This window comes from Ursus maritimus, unplaced genomic scaffold (assembly GCF_017311325.1).
Source record: "Ursus maritimus isolate PB19 unplaced genomic scaffold, ASM1731132v1 scaffold_26, whole genome shotgun sequence".
Lineage (NCBI taxonomy): Eukaryota > Metazoa > Chordata > Mammalia > Carnivora > Ursidae > Ursus > Ursus maritimus.
The window spans coordinates 20,069,735-20,087,699 of record NW_024425119.1 but is presented as its reverse complement, the minus strand read 5'-3'; the positions used below and the strand labels follow the sequence as shown (position 1 = coordinate 20,087,699).

At 38.7% G+C, this 17,965-nt stretch overlaps 1 protein-coding gene across 2 annotated transcripts in view; it reads left to right on the top strand.

Moving 5' to 3' along the window:
* RECQL (RecQ like helicase) overlaps positions 1-17,965 on the top strand; it is a 47,603-nt gene that overhangs the window by 25,633 nt on the left and 4,005 nt on the right. For both annotated transcript variants that reach the window (XM_008693110.2, XM_008693111.2), the window contains 6 exons: positions 7,126-7,292; positions 8,115-8,196; positions 9,152-9,300; positions 9,390-9,507; positions 10,084-10,222; positions 11,793-11,884. In XM_008693110.2, coding sequence (XP_008691332.2) covers positions 7,126-7,292; positions 8,115-8,196; positions 9,152-9,300; positions 9,390-9,507; positions 10,084-10,222; positions 11,793-11,884 — 747 coding nt within the window. The remainder of the gene's footprint in view (positions 1-7,125; positions 7,293-8,114; positions 8,197-9,151; positions 9,301-9,389; positions 9,508-10,083; positions 10,223-11,792; positions 11,885-17,965) is intronic.

Below are 17,965 nucleotides of genomic sequence, written 5' to 3'. Positions count from 1 at the left end.
TTTTTTTTTTTTGAAGATTTTATTTATTTGACAGAGACAGCGAGAGAGGCAACACAAGCAGGGGAAGTGGAAGTGGGAGAAGCAGGCTTCCTGCTGAGCAGGGAGCCCAATGTGGGGCACGATCCCAGGACCCTGGAATCATGACCTGAGCTGAAGGCAGATGTTTAACGACTGAGCCTACCCAGGTGCCCCAAAAAGAGACCATTTCTTATAAGGGTTACCATGACTCCTCCCACTTCATCCTTTCTTGCCTTCTTAAGATCTCACTCTGTCAAAGTCTTCACTCCTGCATCTTTTTTTTTTAAATTAATTTTTAAAGATTTATTTATTTATTTATTTGAGAGAGAATAAGCGCAAGAGAGCACACAAGCGGGGAGGGGCAGAGGGAGAAGCAGGCTGTCCACTGAGCAGAGAACCTGATGTAGGACGGGATCCCAGGGCCCCAGGATTATGACCTGAGCCAAAAGCAGATGCTTAACCAACTAAGCCACCCAGGCACCCCATCTTTTTTTTTTTTTAAGATTTTATTTATTTAACTTGAGAGAGGGAGAGAACGAGGAAGCAAATGAGTGTGTGTGGGGGGAAGAGATAAAGGGAGAGGAAGCAGACTCCGCCCTGAGCCTGGAGCACATCCAGTGGTACCACCTTACAACCGAGATCATGACCTGAGCTGTCAAAGAGTCAGACACTCAGCTGAGCCCCCAGGCACCACTTGAACCCAAGATCCTAAAACCAAAGATAGAAACTGAAATAGCAGACCTTCCCACCGCTTATGGTGTTGTCCTATTTCTGTTCTTCCTTTCGCCTCATCCTCTAAACTCACCATCTCAGTTTCTCACCTTTTCTTCCATTCTTTTTTTTTTTTTTTTTAAGATTTTATTTATTTATTTGACAAGAGAGAGACAGAGAGAGAGGGAACAAAAGCAGGGGGAGTGGGAGAGGAAGAAGCAGAGCAGGGAGCTCAATGCGGGGCTCGATCCCGGGACCCTGGGATCACGCCCTGAGCCGAAGGCAGACGCTTAACGACTGAGCCACCCAGGCACCCCGACTTTTCTTCCTTTCTGAATTCACTGAGTCACTTCTGCCTCCACCACTCTGCTCACAGGTGACTGTCCCCCCCGCCCCCAGCTTAATCCAGGGGGCTCATCTGCATTCCTCTTCCCACTTAGCTTAACTTCTGGAGCCGGAGTTGAAGGAGGAGCAGAAGGAGCATTTCCTGTGTTCACCTCTCTCCTCACCACTTGCACCTCCCGTGGTTACTGGTTACTGTGACGGAGGCTTTGATGTGGTTCTTTTCCATTCTCACTGCCTTCCTTCTCCTTCCTTTGCTGCCACCCTAAATGTTAGTGTTCCCTATCGTTCTGATCTGTTTTCGCCTTTTCTTACACTTCCCCAGGCATGGTGGACTCATGGCCTGAAGATACAGTTCTCTACCTTCAGAATTATTTGGGGCACAGTTATTTTTTTAAATTTTGATTTAAATGCCTTAGGCAGTATATATACTGTCCTTTCTACTAGAGACCCCACCATGTTAATCAGACTACTCCAAAGAGTTGTTATCTGTAGCTACTGAAAATATCAGGTTTCTCACCTTTGCCCTGTATTTCCAGCCTCAGTGGTCTGATCACTTAGGATGAGAACCATTGCTTGTGTGTCACCATCACTTGTGTTGCCTCTGCGAATTAGCTGCTAGCTGTCACGGTTGTTCCCGTGTCTAGTCCCGTTACTCTTCAGCTGTAGATTTATATTCCTAATTGTTTATTAGAAATGTGTACCCATTTTTTAAAAAGTTTTGAGATATAATTGACATGCAACCTTGTATTAGTCTTAGTTGTATAAGATAGTTGTATAACTAAAAGTTCGTACCTTTTGACCCCCTTCACCCATTTTGCCCACCACCATCCCTCACCTCTGGCACTACCAATGTATGCTCTGTATCTTTGAGGGGTTTTTTTGTTTTTTTTTTTTCTCAAAGATTCCACATATAAGTGACATCATATTAGCATTTGTCTTTCTCTGACTTCTATCATTTAGCATAATGCTCTCAGGGTTCATCCATGTTGTAAGTAGCAGAATTTCCTTATTTTTTAAGGCCAGATGGTATTGCGTTGTGCGTCTATGTATATTTTCTTTATTCATGTATCAGTGCTTGTTTAGATTGTTTCCATGGGTTGGCTATTATGCATAATGCTCCAGTGAACAGAGAGGTGTAGATATCTCTTCAAGATAGTGGTTTTGTTTCCTTGGATAAATACCCAGAAGTGGAATTGTTGGGTCATATGGTAGTTTTATTTTGAAATTTTTGAGCAACATTTGTACTGTTTTGGTTTTTTTTCTTTTTATAAGGATTTGTTTATTTTAGAGAGTACGCACGCTTGCACTAGGGGAGGGTGGGGCAGAGAGAAGCAGACTCCCTGCTGAGCACGGAGCCATTGCAGGGCTCATTCTCATGACTCTGAGATCATGGCCTGAGCCGAAATCATGAATTGAATGCTTCACCAACTGAGCCACCCAGGTGGCCCATGGTACTGTCTTCCATAGTGGCTGTACCAATTTACATGGCTACCAACAGTGCACCAGGGTTTTCTTTTCTCCCACACTTGTTATTTCTTGTATTTTTGATGATAGCCATTCTAACAAGTGTGAAGTGGTATTTCACTGAGGTTTTCACTGATGATTAGTGATGCTGAAAACCTTTTCGTACCTGTTGGCTATTTCTATGTCTTCTCTAGAAAAATGTCTATCCAGATCCTCTGCCTATTTTTCAATCAGATTTTTTGGGTTTTTTTGCTATTGAGCCAAATGAGTTCTTTGTATAGTTTTTATGTTAACCTTTTATCATATAGTTGCAAAGATTTTCTCCTAGTTTATAGGTTTCTTTTTCATTATGTCGATGGTTTCCTTTGCTGTACAAAAGCATTTTATATAGTCCCACTTAATACATTTTCGCTTTTGTTGCCTTTGCTTTTGATGTCATCAGATCCAGTAAATCGTTGCCAAGATCTATGTCTGGAGCTCATTCCCTATGTTTTTTCTGGTAGTGTTATGGTTCCAAGTGTTATATTCAAGACTATTCCGTTTTGAATTGATTTGTATATCGTATAAGGTTCCAATTTCATTCTTTTGCGTGTGGCTTAGTTTTCCCAATACCATTTATCGAGGAGTCTGTTGCTTCTCCATTGTATATTCTTGATGCCTTCATCATAAATTAATTGACCGTATATGTGTGGATTTATTTCTGGGTTCTTTATTCTGTTTTGTTGATCCGTGTTTGTGTTTTAATGCTAATACCATACCGCTTTGGTTACTATAGCTTAGTAACATGGTTTGAAATCAGGAAGTTCGATGCCTCCAGCTTTGTTCTTTCTTAGGATTGCCTTGGCTATTGGGGTCCTTTTGTGGTTCCATACAAATTTTAGGTTTGTTGTTTCTAGTTCTGTGAAAAATGCCATTGGACTCTTGATAGGGATTGCATTGAATCTGTTGATTGCTGTGGGTATATGGATATTTTAATAGTGCTAAATCTTCTAGTTCATAGACCAAATATCTTTCCATTTATTTGTGTTATTTTCAATTTCTTTTATCAGTGTCTTACAGTTTTCAAGTGTATAGGTCTTACACTTCCTTGGTTACATTTATACCTTGGCATTTTATTCTTCTTGATGCAACTGTAAATGGAATTATTTTCTTAATTTCTCTTTCTAATAGTCTGTTATTAGTATATAGAAACACAACAAGGGCACCTGGGGGGCTCAGTTGGTTAAGCATCTACCTTCTGCTCAGGTCATGGTCCCAGGGTCCTGGGATTGAGCCCCACATCAGGTTCCCTGCTCAGTGGAGAGCCTGCTTCTTCCTCGCCCTCTGTTGCTCCCCCTGCTTGTTCTCTCTCTCTCTGTCAAATAAATAAATAATCTTAAAAAAAAAAACCCCACAACTGATCGTGTATTCATTTTGTGTTCTGCAAATTTTATTTTCTATGTGTAATTGCATGTCATCTGCAAATAGCAACAGTTCTACTTTATTCTGTTCCAATATGGATGCCTTTTAGTTTTCTTGCCTAATTTCTCTGGCTAGGAGCAGTGTTGAAGAAGAGTAGTGAAAGTGGGCATCCTTGTCTTGTTCCTGAACAGGAAGATAAGGTTGGAAGTAATAAGCTTGAGAGTAGGGTCTTTGTGGAGCTGAAACTCCGACCTCTGAGGAGGCACAGCTCTCTGGTGCTGGTGTCTCTTAGTGGAGGCAGAGGTGGCAGGGACCTGTGATGAAGTGGGTTCTCCAGAGCTTGGAAAATCAGCCAGCTGTATTCAGTTGCTCCTTTGAAGTCCCAGTGCTGCTGCGGGGATGAAGAAGCCTTCTGGGGTGATGTTCTTAAGAACACAAGCAAGCCCACAGGAAGCAGAAAGGAAGGAGCAAAAACCCTTCTTCCTCCCCCAGCCTCATACTCTGTCCTTCCACAGCCAGCTGGCAAAGCGGAAATGGAGTGTGCAGATTCCCCACTCCAGAGCCGCAGAGCAGTAGAAGGGTGGAGTTGGAGCTGAGAACAAATAATGTAATAGTGGGACATCACTCTTGGTTTATCCTATCTCTGCAGATCCAGTCCATCACCAAGTCCTGTCAACTCTACCTCTGAATCAAATCTGAAGTTTGTTCACTTCTCTTTGTCTGTACTGCTGTCTCTTAGGTCCACTTGGGCTCCTTTCCACTGGCCTACTATGATGGCTCCCTCACTAGTCTGTGATTCCAGTCTTACCCTTTTATAGTTCATTCTCCACACAGCAACCAGAGTGGTCTTTTCTATATATAAATCAAACCCTGTACTTCCCTTCCTAAACTGCCTGGCAGATCTTCTTTGTACTTAGAATAAATTCCATATTCTTAACTGGGGTCTATAGGGCTATATGTGGTCTGTCCCATTTGTCTCTACCTGATTTTCTATTCTTCCTTACTCCCTCCTTATATTCCTACTATCCTGGGCTTACCACTATGAGTCCTTTCTATATATAAATCAAACCCTGTACTTCCCTTCCTAAACTGCCTGGCAGATCTTCTTTGTACTTAGAATAAATTCCATATTCTTAACTGGGGTCTATAGGGCTATATGTGGTCTGTCCCATTTGTCTCTACCTGATTTTCTATTCTTCCTTCCTCCCTCCTTATATTCCTACTATACTGGGCTTACCACTATGAGTCCTCCTTACTCTCTGATAATAACATACTTATGGGTTTACTCTGTTTTGTCTGGTTTCTTTGCTTGAATTGTACTTCCATTTGCATAGCATCCTAGTTTTGTTCACCACTTAATCTTCAGTGCTTGGAGACATGCTTGGCACAAATGGATGAATCTTGGACTCTTTNNNNCTTTCCCTCACCTTCCCTCCCCCTGCTCCCCACTCCGTCTCCCCCAGGGCCCATATCCCAGTAGTCACCAGAACCTATGGGGTTCTAGTTCTTGGGCTTCTCTTCAGTCTTTTCGTTCTGCTCTGTCTGCAGTGTCATGCTTTGTTTCATATTTCTATTGGTTTCTGTTCTGCTGCTGCCATCTTTGAACTGCTTTCCCTTTCTTTAGTCTTTTGCCTCTTCCAGCCCCTACCTTGCACTGCCACCAAAGATGAGTCTGTTTATATCCCTTGTGTGCTTTAAAAATTACATGGTGACTCATTTCCTATAGGATGAAGTTCTAGCTCCTTAGAGTCAATGGACCATGTTGTTCCCAGTCTTACTTAAGCCTTTCTGTGCTCTTCAGTGTAACGGTATCAGTCAAGGTGCAGGTGGGGAAGCAGAGCTACTATGAATGGCAGGTGATCAGGGATTTATGTTAGGAAGCAGACCCTGTAGAATGGTGTGAGGAGCAGGGGAAGTGAAGGATGGAGGATCAGAGGAAATCCCTGGTTTCCTGAAGCGCTGGTGTGGCAGATCAGCTGGAGCTTGTAGGGGAATCTAGCTGGCATGGCCGGTGCCAGAGGGAGCCACAAAGGGGAAGCTCATGAGAGGTCTCTGGTAAGCTCTCTCCTCCGAGTAGCTGTCAGCACTGTGGGTCTGCAGCCAAGCATCTAGTGGGGCCCGTTGATGGGCAAGGCCTACAGTTGGGAAGAAGAGCTGAGGGAAGAGTGGAAAAAAACTAGGACCAGCTAGAACTGGCTGGCTGCCTCGGCAGCTGTCCTTCATCCCATCTGCCTGGAGAGATCTTCAGAGAGTCATGGCAGCTGGTTCACTTCTGCCTGCTCCACCTTGCACAAGGTCCTCTTTGGGACTAGCTTTCACTTGGAGCCATACAGGGAACATGGTTCCCAGCTTCCTGGAGCTGACAGTAGATGCACCCAGCTGGACAGTCTGTGAGTTAGTTCAGTGGACCTGCTGGCTGTTGTCTGACTGTGCTGGGTCATTTCATGCTGGCGTCTTTGCAGTGTATGTGCTGTGTTTCCGCCTGGTGATTTCTTCTACCCTTCCTAGTGAGCTTCTGCTTGTCCTTCAAGACCCAACTCAAATGTTACCTCCTTGAAACCTTCACAATTCCCCAACCACAGCCTTCTCTGTTTTCATAGTAGTCCTCTAGCTTTGCATTTAGCAGTTTCAACCACAGTTTCTTTCCACTTTCTCCAAGTAATTCAGGTACTTAAGGACAACTCATCTAGTGATGGAAACGTTCACGGCAAATATGAGCCCAGAATGGTTTCCCGGAAATAAGTTTTATAAAAACCAGCGCCTTCACCAAAAGTTTTCTGGTCTGAATTTGCCACACTTGGGGGATAGTGGTGGTAGAAGGGGTTTGGCTGATGGCCTCTTTTATCTCTTGTCAGTTGTAAGAGATTCACACGCTATGGCCACTCCCCCTGCCTCTTGAAGCCGCTGGTCAAAGGGTGCAGAGCAGTGCACAGCTTACTGGAAATGTTTGAGTATTCCCTCTCTTCAACAGCGAGTTCGCCTGCGGGCCAGAACAGTGTTTCTGAAGAACCCGTTAGAAGTAGCCTAATGTCTGTCTACTCAGAAAGGCCAGGCAGCCAAGTGCAGATTAGATATTGGGAGCTGGGGAAAGACAATCCAGCAACCATTGCTTAACTGCGTAATGGTAAGATGTCATTTACTCCTTAAGGGTAGAAAGTGGGTCACTTGGTGTTTTCTCTTTTCCAGATTACAAGGCACTTGGTATCTTGAAGCGGCAGTTCCCTAACACAGCGCTAATGGGGCTGACTGCAACCGCGACAAGCCATGTTCTGAAGGATGCCCAGAAAATACTGTGTGTGGAAAAGTGTTTTACTTTCACGGCTTCTTTTAATCGGCCGAATCTTTATTATGAGGTTTGTAAGTTCTATGTCAGTTTATTATTTTCATAAAGGATTGCAGCAGAGGTGACCTTTTCATTGTGTTTATTTACATGACTAACAGTTAACTCTGTTTAAAAGTTTTTAAAATCTTGAGGTGATTATAAGCAGATCAGTAATTAATGCTTTCTTCATGTATCTCTGTTGCTTTGTTGGGTTAAATAAAAGACATCGCCTTGTGAAATTGATGCACATTCTTATGCAGGGATGGAGGGAAGGAGTAGATTGATACCAAGGACCCTAATGACATTTCTTGAAGTTATTACAAAATAATACAATATTAATATGCCATTAAAGATTTGCTGATACTCCATTTAGATTATATAGCTTAATAGCTGTTTTTTTTTTCCTTTCTTTCCAATCCTTTTAAAAGAATAGATAATATTTTTCTGAGTTTTCACTGAAGTTATTTATGCCAGGGTTTATGTTTTTATAAAAGTAACATCAGAAAATAGGGGCACCTGGGTGGCTCAGTCAGTTAAGTATCCAACTCTTGATCTCAGCTTAGGTCTTGATCTCGTTTGTGATCTCGTTTGCCCACACTGGGCATGGAGCCTACTCAAATAAAACAAACAAACAAAAAAAAACCCATAAAATAAAAAGATCTCCATCTTTATAAGTTTGCTGCTTCTTCCCTGGTAAATTCAAAACCAAGAATCAAGAAGAGTCAGGGAGGTAAATGTAAGAATGAGAAAAAGCACTGTGCCCATAAAAGTATGGCACCCTGAAAGTTTTAAGTAAACAGCTACATGGATGGTGCTCATTAATTTACTTTGTAATAAGTTAGCTTTTTCTTAGATTCGGCAGAAGCCCTCCAACACCGAAGATTTTATCGAGGATATTGTAAAGCTCATTAATGGGAGATACAAAGGGCAATCAGGTAATAAAAAACAAACCAACTTTGAAGACTGAGCAAGAACTTTTGAGAAGTAATTAATATTACACTGATCTACTGATAAATTATTAACAACCAAAAATATTAGTGCATGGCAGAAGGTACTTGAAAATGGTAGGATAAAATTAATTTGCTTGGTGATCTTAGAAACTGGGTGTGTCATTTGCTCATGGGACAGATTATAAGAGTCATAAAACTGATTTATTTTTGTTTATTTGCACCTAATTGCTTTAAATAGTGGACCTAATGACATAATGCTAATTACCAAGAGCACATGTTTAGTAAGTATCCGCTGTGTATAAGACAGAAGGTTAAGGTGTGATTTTCCAAAGGGATATAATATACAGTCCTTAATAGCAAAGGACACATTAAGGAATAAACAGTACATATTGAATGAGTTAACTGTAGATGGAGTTGAGAGTATTTGTCTGCATGTTCCAGGATTAATGCATAGACAGGTGTTACTGAAGCACAGAGTTTGTGTAAAAGTAGCATTTCCAAGCTGTTCTACAGATTTTCAGGAGCTACTAATGGTGCCCTGGGTGAAAGGATCTCCAGGGTCAAGTTTGGGAAAGGCCGCAGCTCTTTATCCCTCCTGGAGCTTCGCAGGGTGTGTCAGTCAGCACGTGAGAAGTTCTGGCTAGCCCTGCAAATAGAGAAACCTGTTAGCTGTGTTCGATGCAGTGATCTCCAGTCACTTGCACATGAAACTTTTCATACCATACTCGAGAGAAAAAAGAGATAATGGGAACCAGCACTGGTGGCCCAGGGCTTATTTGTGCTTTTGAGCAGGCTGCTTGGTCAAATCTTGAATTATGTGAGAAAGTCATTATGTGTTCAGGACCTTGGAATCTTTCCTAAATCTTTTTCTCCCAATTTAGTATCTTGAATGTGTGTTAAAAATTCTATATACTTAACAATTGAACGTATTTTACTACAGGAATTATATATTGCTTTTCTCAGAAAGACTCTGAACAAGTTACAGTTAGTTTACAGAAACTGGGAATTCAAGCAGGAGCGTACCATGCCAATATGGAACCAGAAGATAAAACCAATGTTCATCGAAGATGGTCAGCCAATGAAATTCAGGTTAAGTATATATCTTCAATAGAAGCCTAGTTAACATTTAAAAATATTTTAACTTGATTTAATTAACATAAAATGTTAAAACATTTTAGGTAGTAGTGGCCACAGTTGCATTTGGTATGGGAATTGATAAACCAGATGTGAGGTTTGTTATCCATCATTCAATGAGTAAATCTATTGAAAATTATTACCAAGAGAGTGGACGTGCAGGTATGTACAACTCCTATCCAGAAGTAACTTTTAACAAAGCTTTTCTAAAAATTATACTATAGATGATGTTTAACAATTCTGTATTTTTAATCTTCTTTATTAGCTAGTATTTTAGAACAATGAAGTCCTTTTTGCAGTTTTTTTTATTTTAATTTTTAGTTGGTTTTTTTTTTTTTTTTTTTTTTTTTGCAGTTTTATGCTTAATTGTACTTATGTACTTAAGTGCTTATCTTACTTGTATGGGAGTGTTATGAATTGTTTCCTATGTTTGCTAAGATAATTTGATGTCCATCTTTGCCTTCTGAATTTTTAATTAGTGGTTTCAAGTTTATAACTTCAGTAACTAGGTTATGCACATATTTTTTTAAGTTATAAAGCTGATTGTTGATAAGTCTCTTTAGTCATTTTTTCTTTTTATAATTTGAAGGCAGGTATTAAAAATTAACTTTCATTTCTCTGAAATTTCTAGATGTGATATATGTAGACTGTGAAGCATTGTCAGCTGATTTTATACATATTATTTTTGCATATTTTGAAATTTTCAAGTAATTATGCAATCGATTTCTCACACTACAGGTCGAGATGACATGAAAGCGGACTGTATTTTGTATTATGGCTTTGGAGATATATTCAGAATAAGTTCAATGGTGGTGATGGAAAATGTAGGACAACAGAAGCTTTATGAGATGGTGTCATACTGTCAAAACATAAGCAAGTAAGCCACATACCTTTTTATAACTTGTCACTTAAACATAAGCACTATATGAAATTACTTTGAGTACTTGCTCAGTAAGTAAATACACTGTAGAATATCAAGTACAAACCTGTAAAAGCAAATGTCAGTACATGAACCCTCAGCATCTGCCTTAATTCAAGAAGAGAGATTCTCTCTCTCCCTGATAATCCTCCAAAACGCTTTTTTATTGGAGTTATTTTTTAAAGTAAAACAAGCATATTGAGATGCTGATTTTAATTAAAGAATAATTGACATATAATATTTATTAGTTTCACATGTACAACATAGTGAATTAGTATTCATATATATTACAAAATGGTCACCACAGTAAGTCTAGTGACCCTCTGTCACCCAGCAGAGCTGTTAGAATATTAAGGACTATATTCCCTCTGCTGTATAGTACATCCCCCAGTCATCTTTATATTATAACTGGAAGATTGTACCTCTTAATCCCCTTCACCTTATTTCATCCATCCCCCTTTTATTGAAAGTTTTGATACAAATGAGTCCAAGCCCCTTTTCTCTCTGGCTCCGAAATACAGCTACATGCTTTACTAATTTTGAAAAGGTATGTATGGTAGGCATTTTGAGAGCTGAGCTTGGTAACAGGTACCATCTCACCAGCTGATGGGCTGATGAAATAGTTGAGAGCAGGGTTAAGTTTCTCCTTAAGAAATAAATATAAATCTATTTGGGGTGGTTTTAGTTAGACCGCATAGTTCCCTGATGGCTTTTCAGTATTAGTCATTTTTATACTCTTATTGGTCATCCTAAAAAGGACTCTAAAATTTTGAACTGATAACCAGTGATTGGACTGTGACAGAAAATGTCATTTCTTTCCTATAGGTGGTGCAACAATCTAGTTAAATAAGAAAATGAAAATTTCCTTAGATATCCAGTAGATTCCCAAGAAGCATATTTTGGGGTTTAGAGTCAAATGCAAGAAACTGCTAAAATACAAGAAACTGCTTTGCTATCAGGAAAATTCTCTTAATTTTTGCACAGTATTGAATCTCAAAGGGAATCTTAGACAACTTCTAAAAGAAGTATTTATCAAATACATACAGAAAAAATTATGTGGTAAAAATACATACAGAAAAAATTATGTGGTAGGTAGGAGAATAGCCCCCAGAGACTAGGGTATAATAACCCTGGGTTGTTTGGATGGGTCTAGGATAATCACAAGGGTCCTTAAATGTGGAAGGAAGCAGGGAAGGTCGTTGGCTTTGAAGATGGAGGAAAGGGAGGCATGAGCCAAGAATTCATGCAGTCTCTAGAAACTGGAAAGGACAAGAAAACAGATTCTCCCTTAGAGCCTCCAGAAGAAATCCATTCCTGCTGACACCTTGATTTTAAGCCAGAGAGACCCATGTCAGACTTCTATAGAAATTTAAGATAATAAATTTGTGTTGTTTTAAGCCACTGAGCTTGTGGTAATGTTATGACAGCATTAGGAAACTAATATAATGTATAATTCTGTGTTTTGAAATAGGGATTTTTAAAACTTATCAGGTCATTTAGTAATTTGTATCTCTAAATGTGTTTGCAGGTGTCGCCGTGTATTGATAGCTCAACATTTTGATGAAGTGTGGAATTCAGAAGCATGCGACAAAATGTGTGATAATTGTTGTAAAGACATTGGTGAGTTCATGGTTTTTCTAATTGAAGTAGAGTTGGCACATAATATTACATTAGTGTCAGGGGTACAGCACAGTGATTCCATAAGTCTGCACTGTGCTGCCCACTGCAAGTGTAGCTACCATCTGTCACCGTGCAATGCTGTTACAGTACTGTTGACTGTATATTCCCTGTGTTGTGCCTTTCACCCCATGACTTAATCATTCCATAACTGTAAGCCCGTACTTCCACTCCCCTTCATCCATTTTACCCATCTCCCCACCTCCCTCCCCTCTGGCAAACATTGGTTTGTTTTCTATATTTGTGGGTCAGTTTCTGCTTTCCGTTTATTCCTTTGCTTTTTTTTCTTAGATTCTACATATATGTGAAAACCTATGGTATTGTCTTTGACTCATTTTACTTAGCATAATACCTTCTGTCCATTTATTGTTGCAAATGACAAGATCTCATTCTTTTTTATGGCTGAGTAATACTGCATTGTATATATATACCACAATGGCATATCAGTGGACACTTGGGATGCTACCATATCATGGCTATAAACGTAGCGGTACATGTACCTTTTCAAATTAGTGTTTTTGTTTCTTGAGGGTAAGTACTTGGTAGGGGAATTACTGGATCATGTGGTAGTTCTGTTTTTAACTTTTTGAGGAACCTCTATACTGTCTTCCACAGTGGCTGCATCAGTTTGCATTGCCGCCAACAGCGTACAAGGGTTCCATTTTCACCACATCCTCACCAACACTTGTTTCTTGTGTTTTTGATTCTAGCCATTCTGACAGGTGTGAAGTGATGTCTCACTGTGGTTTTGATTTGCATTTCCCTAATGATGAGTGATGGTGAGCATCTTTTCATGTGTCTGCCTGTTGACTGTTTGTAGGTCTTATTTGGGAAAACTATTCAGGTCTTCTGCCCATTTTTAATTGGATTATGGGTTTTTTTTCCCCTTGGTTTTGAGTTGTGTAAGTTCTTCATATATCTTATACTAACCCTTTATTGGATATGTCATTTGCAAATATCTTCTCCCATTCAGTAGATTATCTTTTAGTTTTCTTGATGGTTTTCTTCACTGTGCAAAAGCTTTTTGGTTTGCTGTGGTCCCAGTAATTTATTTTTGCTTTTGTTTCCCTTGCACAAGAAGACATATTCAGAAAAATGTTGCTATGGTCGATGTCAGAGAAATTACTGCCTGTGTTCTCTTCTGGAATTTTATGGTTACAGGTCTTATATTTAGGTCTTTAATCCATTTTGAATTTGTTTTTGTATATGGGAAGAAAGTGGTCCAGGTTTCCCAACACCATGTATTGAAGAGAGTGTCTTTTTCTCTATATTCTTCCATCCTTTGTCATAGATTAACCAGATATATAAGGGTGGGTTTGTTTCTGGGCTATTCTTTTTCATTGATCTGTATCTGTTTTTGTGCCAGTACCATACTGTTTTGATTATTACAGGTTTGTAGTATATCTTAAAATCTGTGATTTGAACTAGATTTGTTCTTTCTCAAGATTTCTTTGACTCTTTGAGGTCTTTCGTGGTCCCATACAAATTTTAAGATTATTTGTTCTAGTTCTGTGAAAAATGGTGTATTTTGATAGAGATTACACTGAATCTGTAGATTGCTTTGTGTAGTAGGCAGTTTATCAGTATTCTTCCAATCCATGAGCATTGAATATCTTTCCATTTGCTTGTGTAATCTTCAGTTTCTTCCATCAGTGTTTGATAGTTTTCAGAGTATAGGTTCTCTTGCTTCCTTGGTTAAGTTTATTCCTGGGCATTTTATTATGTTTGGTGCAATTGTAAATGGAATTGTCTTTTTAATTTATCTTTCTGCTACTTCGTTATTAGTGTATAGAAATGTAACTGATTTCTGTGTATTAATTTTGTATCCTGCAACTTTACTGAATTAATTTATTCTAATAATTTCATGGAGTCTTTAAGGTTTTCCATGTATAGTATAATGTCATCTACAAATAGTGATATTTTAACTTCTTCCTTACCAATATGGATTTATTTATTTTTTCTTGCTGTGGCTAGGACTTCCAGTACTATGTTGAATAAAAGTGGACATCCTTGTCTTGCTCCTGACCTTGGAGAAAATGCTCTCAGTTTTTCACCATTGAATGTAATGTGAGCTCTAGATTCTTCATGTATGGCCTTTATTATGTTGAAATATGTTCCCTCTACACCTACTTTTTGGAGTTTTTATCATGAACGGATGCTGAATTTTGTCAGATGTGTTTTCTGCATCTATTCAGATGATACATGGTTTTTATTTTACCTCTTGTAAATGAGTATCATATTGATTGATTTGCAAATATTGAACCATCCATGTATTCCGGGAATAAATACCACTTCATTCTGGTGAATGATCCTTTTAATGTGTTGTTGAATGTGGTTTGCTAATATTTTGTTGAGAAATTTTGTATCTATGTGCATAGGTGATATTGGCCTGTAGCTTTCTTTTTGTGTGTTGTCTTTGGTTTGGTATCAGGGTAATTATGGCCTCATGGAATGTATTTGGAAGCTTGCTTTCTTCTGTTTCTTGGTATACTTTGAGGGGATACATGTTTGGTAGAATTCATCTGTGAACCCATCTGGTCTTGGACTTTGTTGCTAGTTTTTTGGTTATCACTCCCATATTGTTACTAGTACTTAGTCTGTTCAGACTTTGATTTTTCCCGATTCGGTTTCAGAGAATCATGTCTCTAGCAATTTATCCATTTCTTCTAGGTTGTCCAGTTTGTTAGCATCTGATTTTTCATAATATTCTCTGACATTCCTTTGTATTTCTGGGGTGTTAATTGTTACTTTGCTTTCATTTCTGATTTTATATGGATTCTCTTGTTTTTTCTTGATGAGTGTCTGGGTAAAGGTTTATCGTTTCCTTTATTATTTCAAAGAACCAACTTTTAGTTTCCTTTATCTTTTCTTTAGTCTCTGTTTCCTTTCTGCTTTGATCTTATTTCTTTCCTTCTATTTACCTTGGGTTTTGTTCTTTTTCTAGTTCCTTTAGGTATATTAGATTGTTTATTGGAGATTTTTCTTGTCTTGAGATAGTCTTGTATTGGTAATAAATTTCCCTCTTGAAACTGTTTTTGGGGTGCCTGGTGGTTCAGTTGGTTAAGCGTCAGCCTTCGGCTCAGGTCATGATGTCTGGGTCCTGGAATTGAGCCCTGTGTCAGGCTCCCTGCTCAGGGGGGTCTGCTTCTCCCTCTCCTCCCACCCACTTGTGCATGCTCTCTCAAATAAACAGAATCTTAAAAAAACAAAACAAAACAAAAACCAACAAAAAAAGCTGCTTTTGCTGTGTCCCAAAGATTTCTTTTTTGTTTCAAATTTTTATTTAAATGCTAGTTAACATATGTCCCAAAGATTTTAGACAGTTGTGTTTTCATTTTCATTTGTCTCCATGTATTTTTAAAAATTTCTTATCTGTTGACCCATTAGTTATGTAGCAGCATGTTTAGCCTCCACATGTTTGTGTGTTTCCTAGTTTTTTTTCCTGTGATTGATTTCTGGTTTCATATTGTTGCAGTTGGAAAAGATGCATGGTATGATTTCCATAGTCTTAAATTTATTGAGGCTTATTTTAATTTTGTCCCCTAATGTGATAGGTCCCAGAGAATGCTCTGTGTGCACTTGAAAAGAATGTGTAATATGCTCTTTTTGGATAGAATGTTCTGTATATATCTGTTATGTCCATCTAGTCTCATGTGTCATTCGAAGACAGTTTCCTTGTTCACCTGCCTGGATGATCTATCCATTGATGTAAGTGGTGTGTTAACATTCCTCTGTATTATTGTATTACTGTCAGTTTCTCTCTTTGGTTATGTTTGCTTTATGTATTTACATGCTCCTGTGTTGGATGCATAGATATTTACGCTTTTTATGTCTTGTTGTTGGATTTGTGCCTTTATCATTATGTAATGCCCTTTGACTGCCCTAGTCCTTGTTTTAAAGTCTATTTTGTCTGATATATGTACTGCTTCTTGGCTTTTCTTTTTGCCTCCATTTTGCATATGTTTTTCCATCCCTTCACTTTTAATTTGTATGTGTCTTTAGGTCTGAAGTCAGTCTCTTTTAGGCAGCATATACTAAGTCTTGTTTTTTTTTTTTTTTTTTTAAGAGTTTATTTATTTATTTGACAGAGAGCAGCAGCAGAGGGAGAGGGAGAAGCAGACTCCCCAATAAGCAGAGAGCCTGATGTGGGACTCAGTCCCAGGACCCTGGGATCATGACCTGATTCAAAGGCATGCACTTAACCGACTGAGCCACCCAGGCGCCCTGAGTCTTGTATTTTAATTCATTCCAGCACCCTCTGTTTTTTGAATGGAACATTTAGACCATTTACATTCAAAGTAATTATTGATAGCTGTGTCCTTATTGCCATTTTGTTGATTGTTTTCTGGTTGTTTTTGTAGTTCTCTTTTCTTGCTTTCTTTGTGATTGATGACTTTCTGTGGTGTTGTTTGGCTTTCTATTGTTACTTTTTCCCCCATTTTTTTAAAGTTAGCCTTTTTATTGTTTTGTTTTTAAAATTTTTTAAAAAGTAATCTCTATGCCCAATGTGGGGCTCAAACTCACAATCCTGAGATCAAGAGTTGTATCTTCCACTGACAAGCCAACCTAGAGCCCCTATTTTTTAAATTCCTTATTTCTTTTATTTGAGTTAACACAATGTTAATTGGTTTCAAACGTACAACATAGTGATTCAGCAACTCTGTAAGTTATACCATGCCCATCACAAGTGTAGTTACCATCTGTCACCACATAACACTGTTACAGTACCATTGACTATATTCTGTATACTGTATTTTTTTCCTTTATTTTACCTATTACAGGTGTTGTCTTTGTGGTTACCATGAGGTTCATATATTAACATTCTAAGTATAAAGCAGTGTATATTAGGTGATGGTCACTTAAGTTTGAACACATTCTAAAAACTTTTTCACACCCCCTCCATGGTTTATGTATATGTTGCCATGTTTTACATCTTTTTATTGAGAATTTCCTTACATCTAATTATGGCCTTTTCTTTTCCACTTAATGAAGTCCCTTTAGTATTTCTTGTAAGGCCAGTTTAGTGGTAATGAACTCCTTTACCTTTTGTTTGTGAACTCTATCTTTTCTTCAATTCTGAGTGATAATCTTGCTAGGTACTCTTGATTGCAGGATTTTTTCCTTTCAGCACTGTGAATGTATCATACCACATTCTTCTGGCCTGCAGTTTCTGCCAAAAAATCAGCTGATAGCCTTATGTGGTTTTTCTTATACATAACTTTTTGTTTCTCTCTTGCTTTTACAATTTTATCTTTAACCTTGGACATTTTAATTGTGTGTTGTGGTGTGGACTTTCTTGAGTTCATCTTGTTAAGGTGCTCTGTGTGCTTCCTGAATCTGGATGTCTATTTCCTTCCTTAGGGAAGTTTTCAGCTATTTCTTCAAATTTTCTGCCCCTTTGTCTCTTCTCTTTCTGGGACCCCTCTAATATGAATGCTCACTTGATATTGTCTAACAGATCCCTTAACTTATCCTCATTTTTAAAAATTATTTTTGCTGTTCAGCTTGGGTGCTATCCTTACCCATCTTCCAGATCATTGATCTGTTCTGCATCCATTAATCAACTGTTGATTCCCTCTAATGTATTTTTCATTTCAGTTGTTTATTCTTCAACTCTGGTTCTTTGTATTTTCCAGTTCTTTGTTGAAGTTCTCAGAGTTTTTTCATTCTTAGTCTAGCAACCATTTTTAAGAACATTAAACTCCTTGTTAGGCGTATTGTTATCTCCATTTCATTAAGTTCTTTTTTTGACATTTTGTCTTGTTTTTTGGAGTATATTCCCTTGTCTCCCCATTTTGCTTGACTTTGTGTTCATTTCCATGAATTAGGCAGAACTGCTCCTTATCCCAAACTTGAAGGAATGGTCTTAGTGTGTGGTTGTCCCGTTTATGTAGATGGTATATGCCTGGTGATTTTTGTTGACTGGCTGGAGCTGTGGCTGGGGTGGGCTGGAGGTTGCAGGGGACCCTGTAGTGAGGTTGCCTTGGTGGGATGGGTAGAATTTAAGTGGGTGAGGGCTGGGGC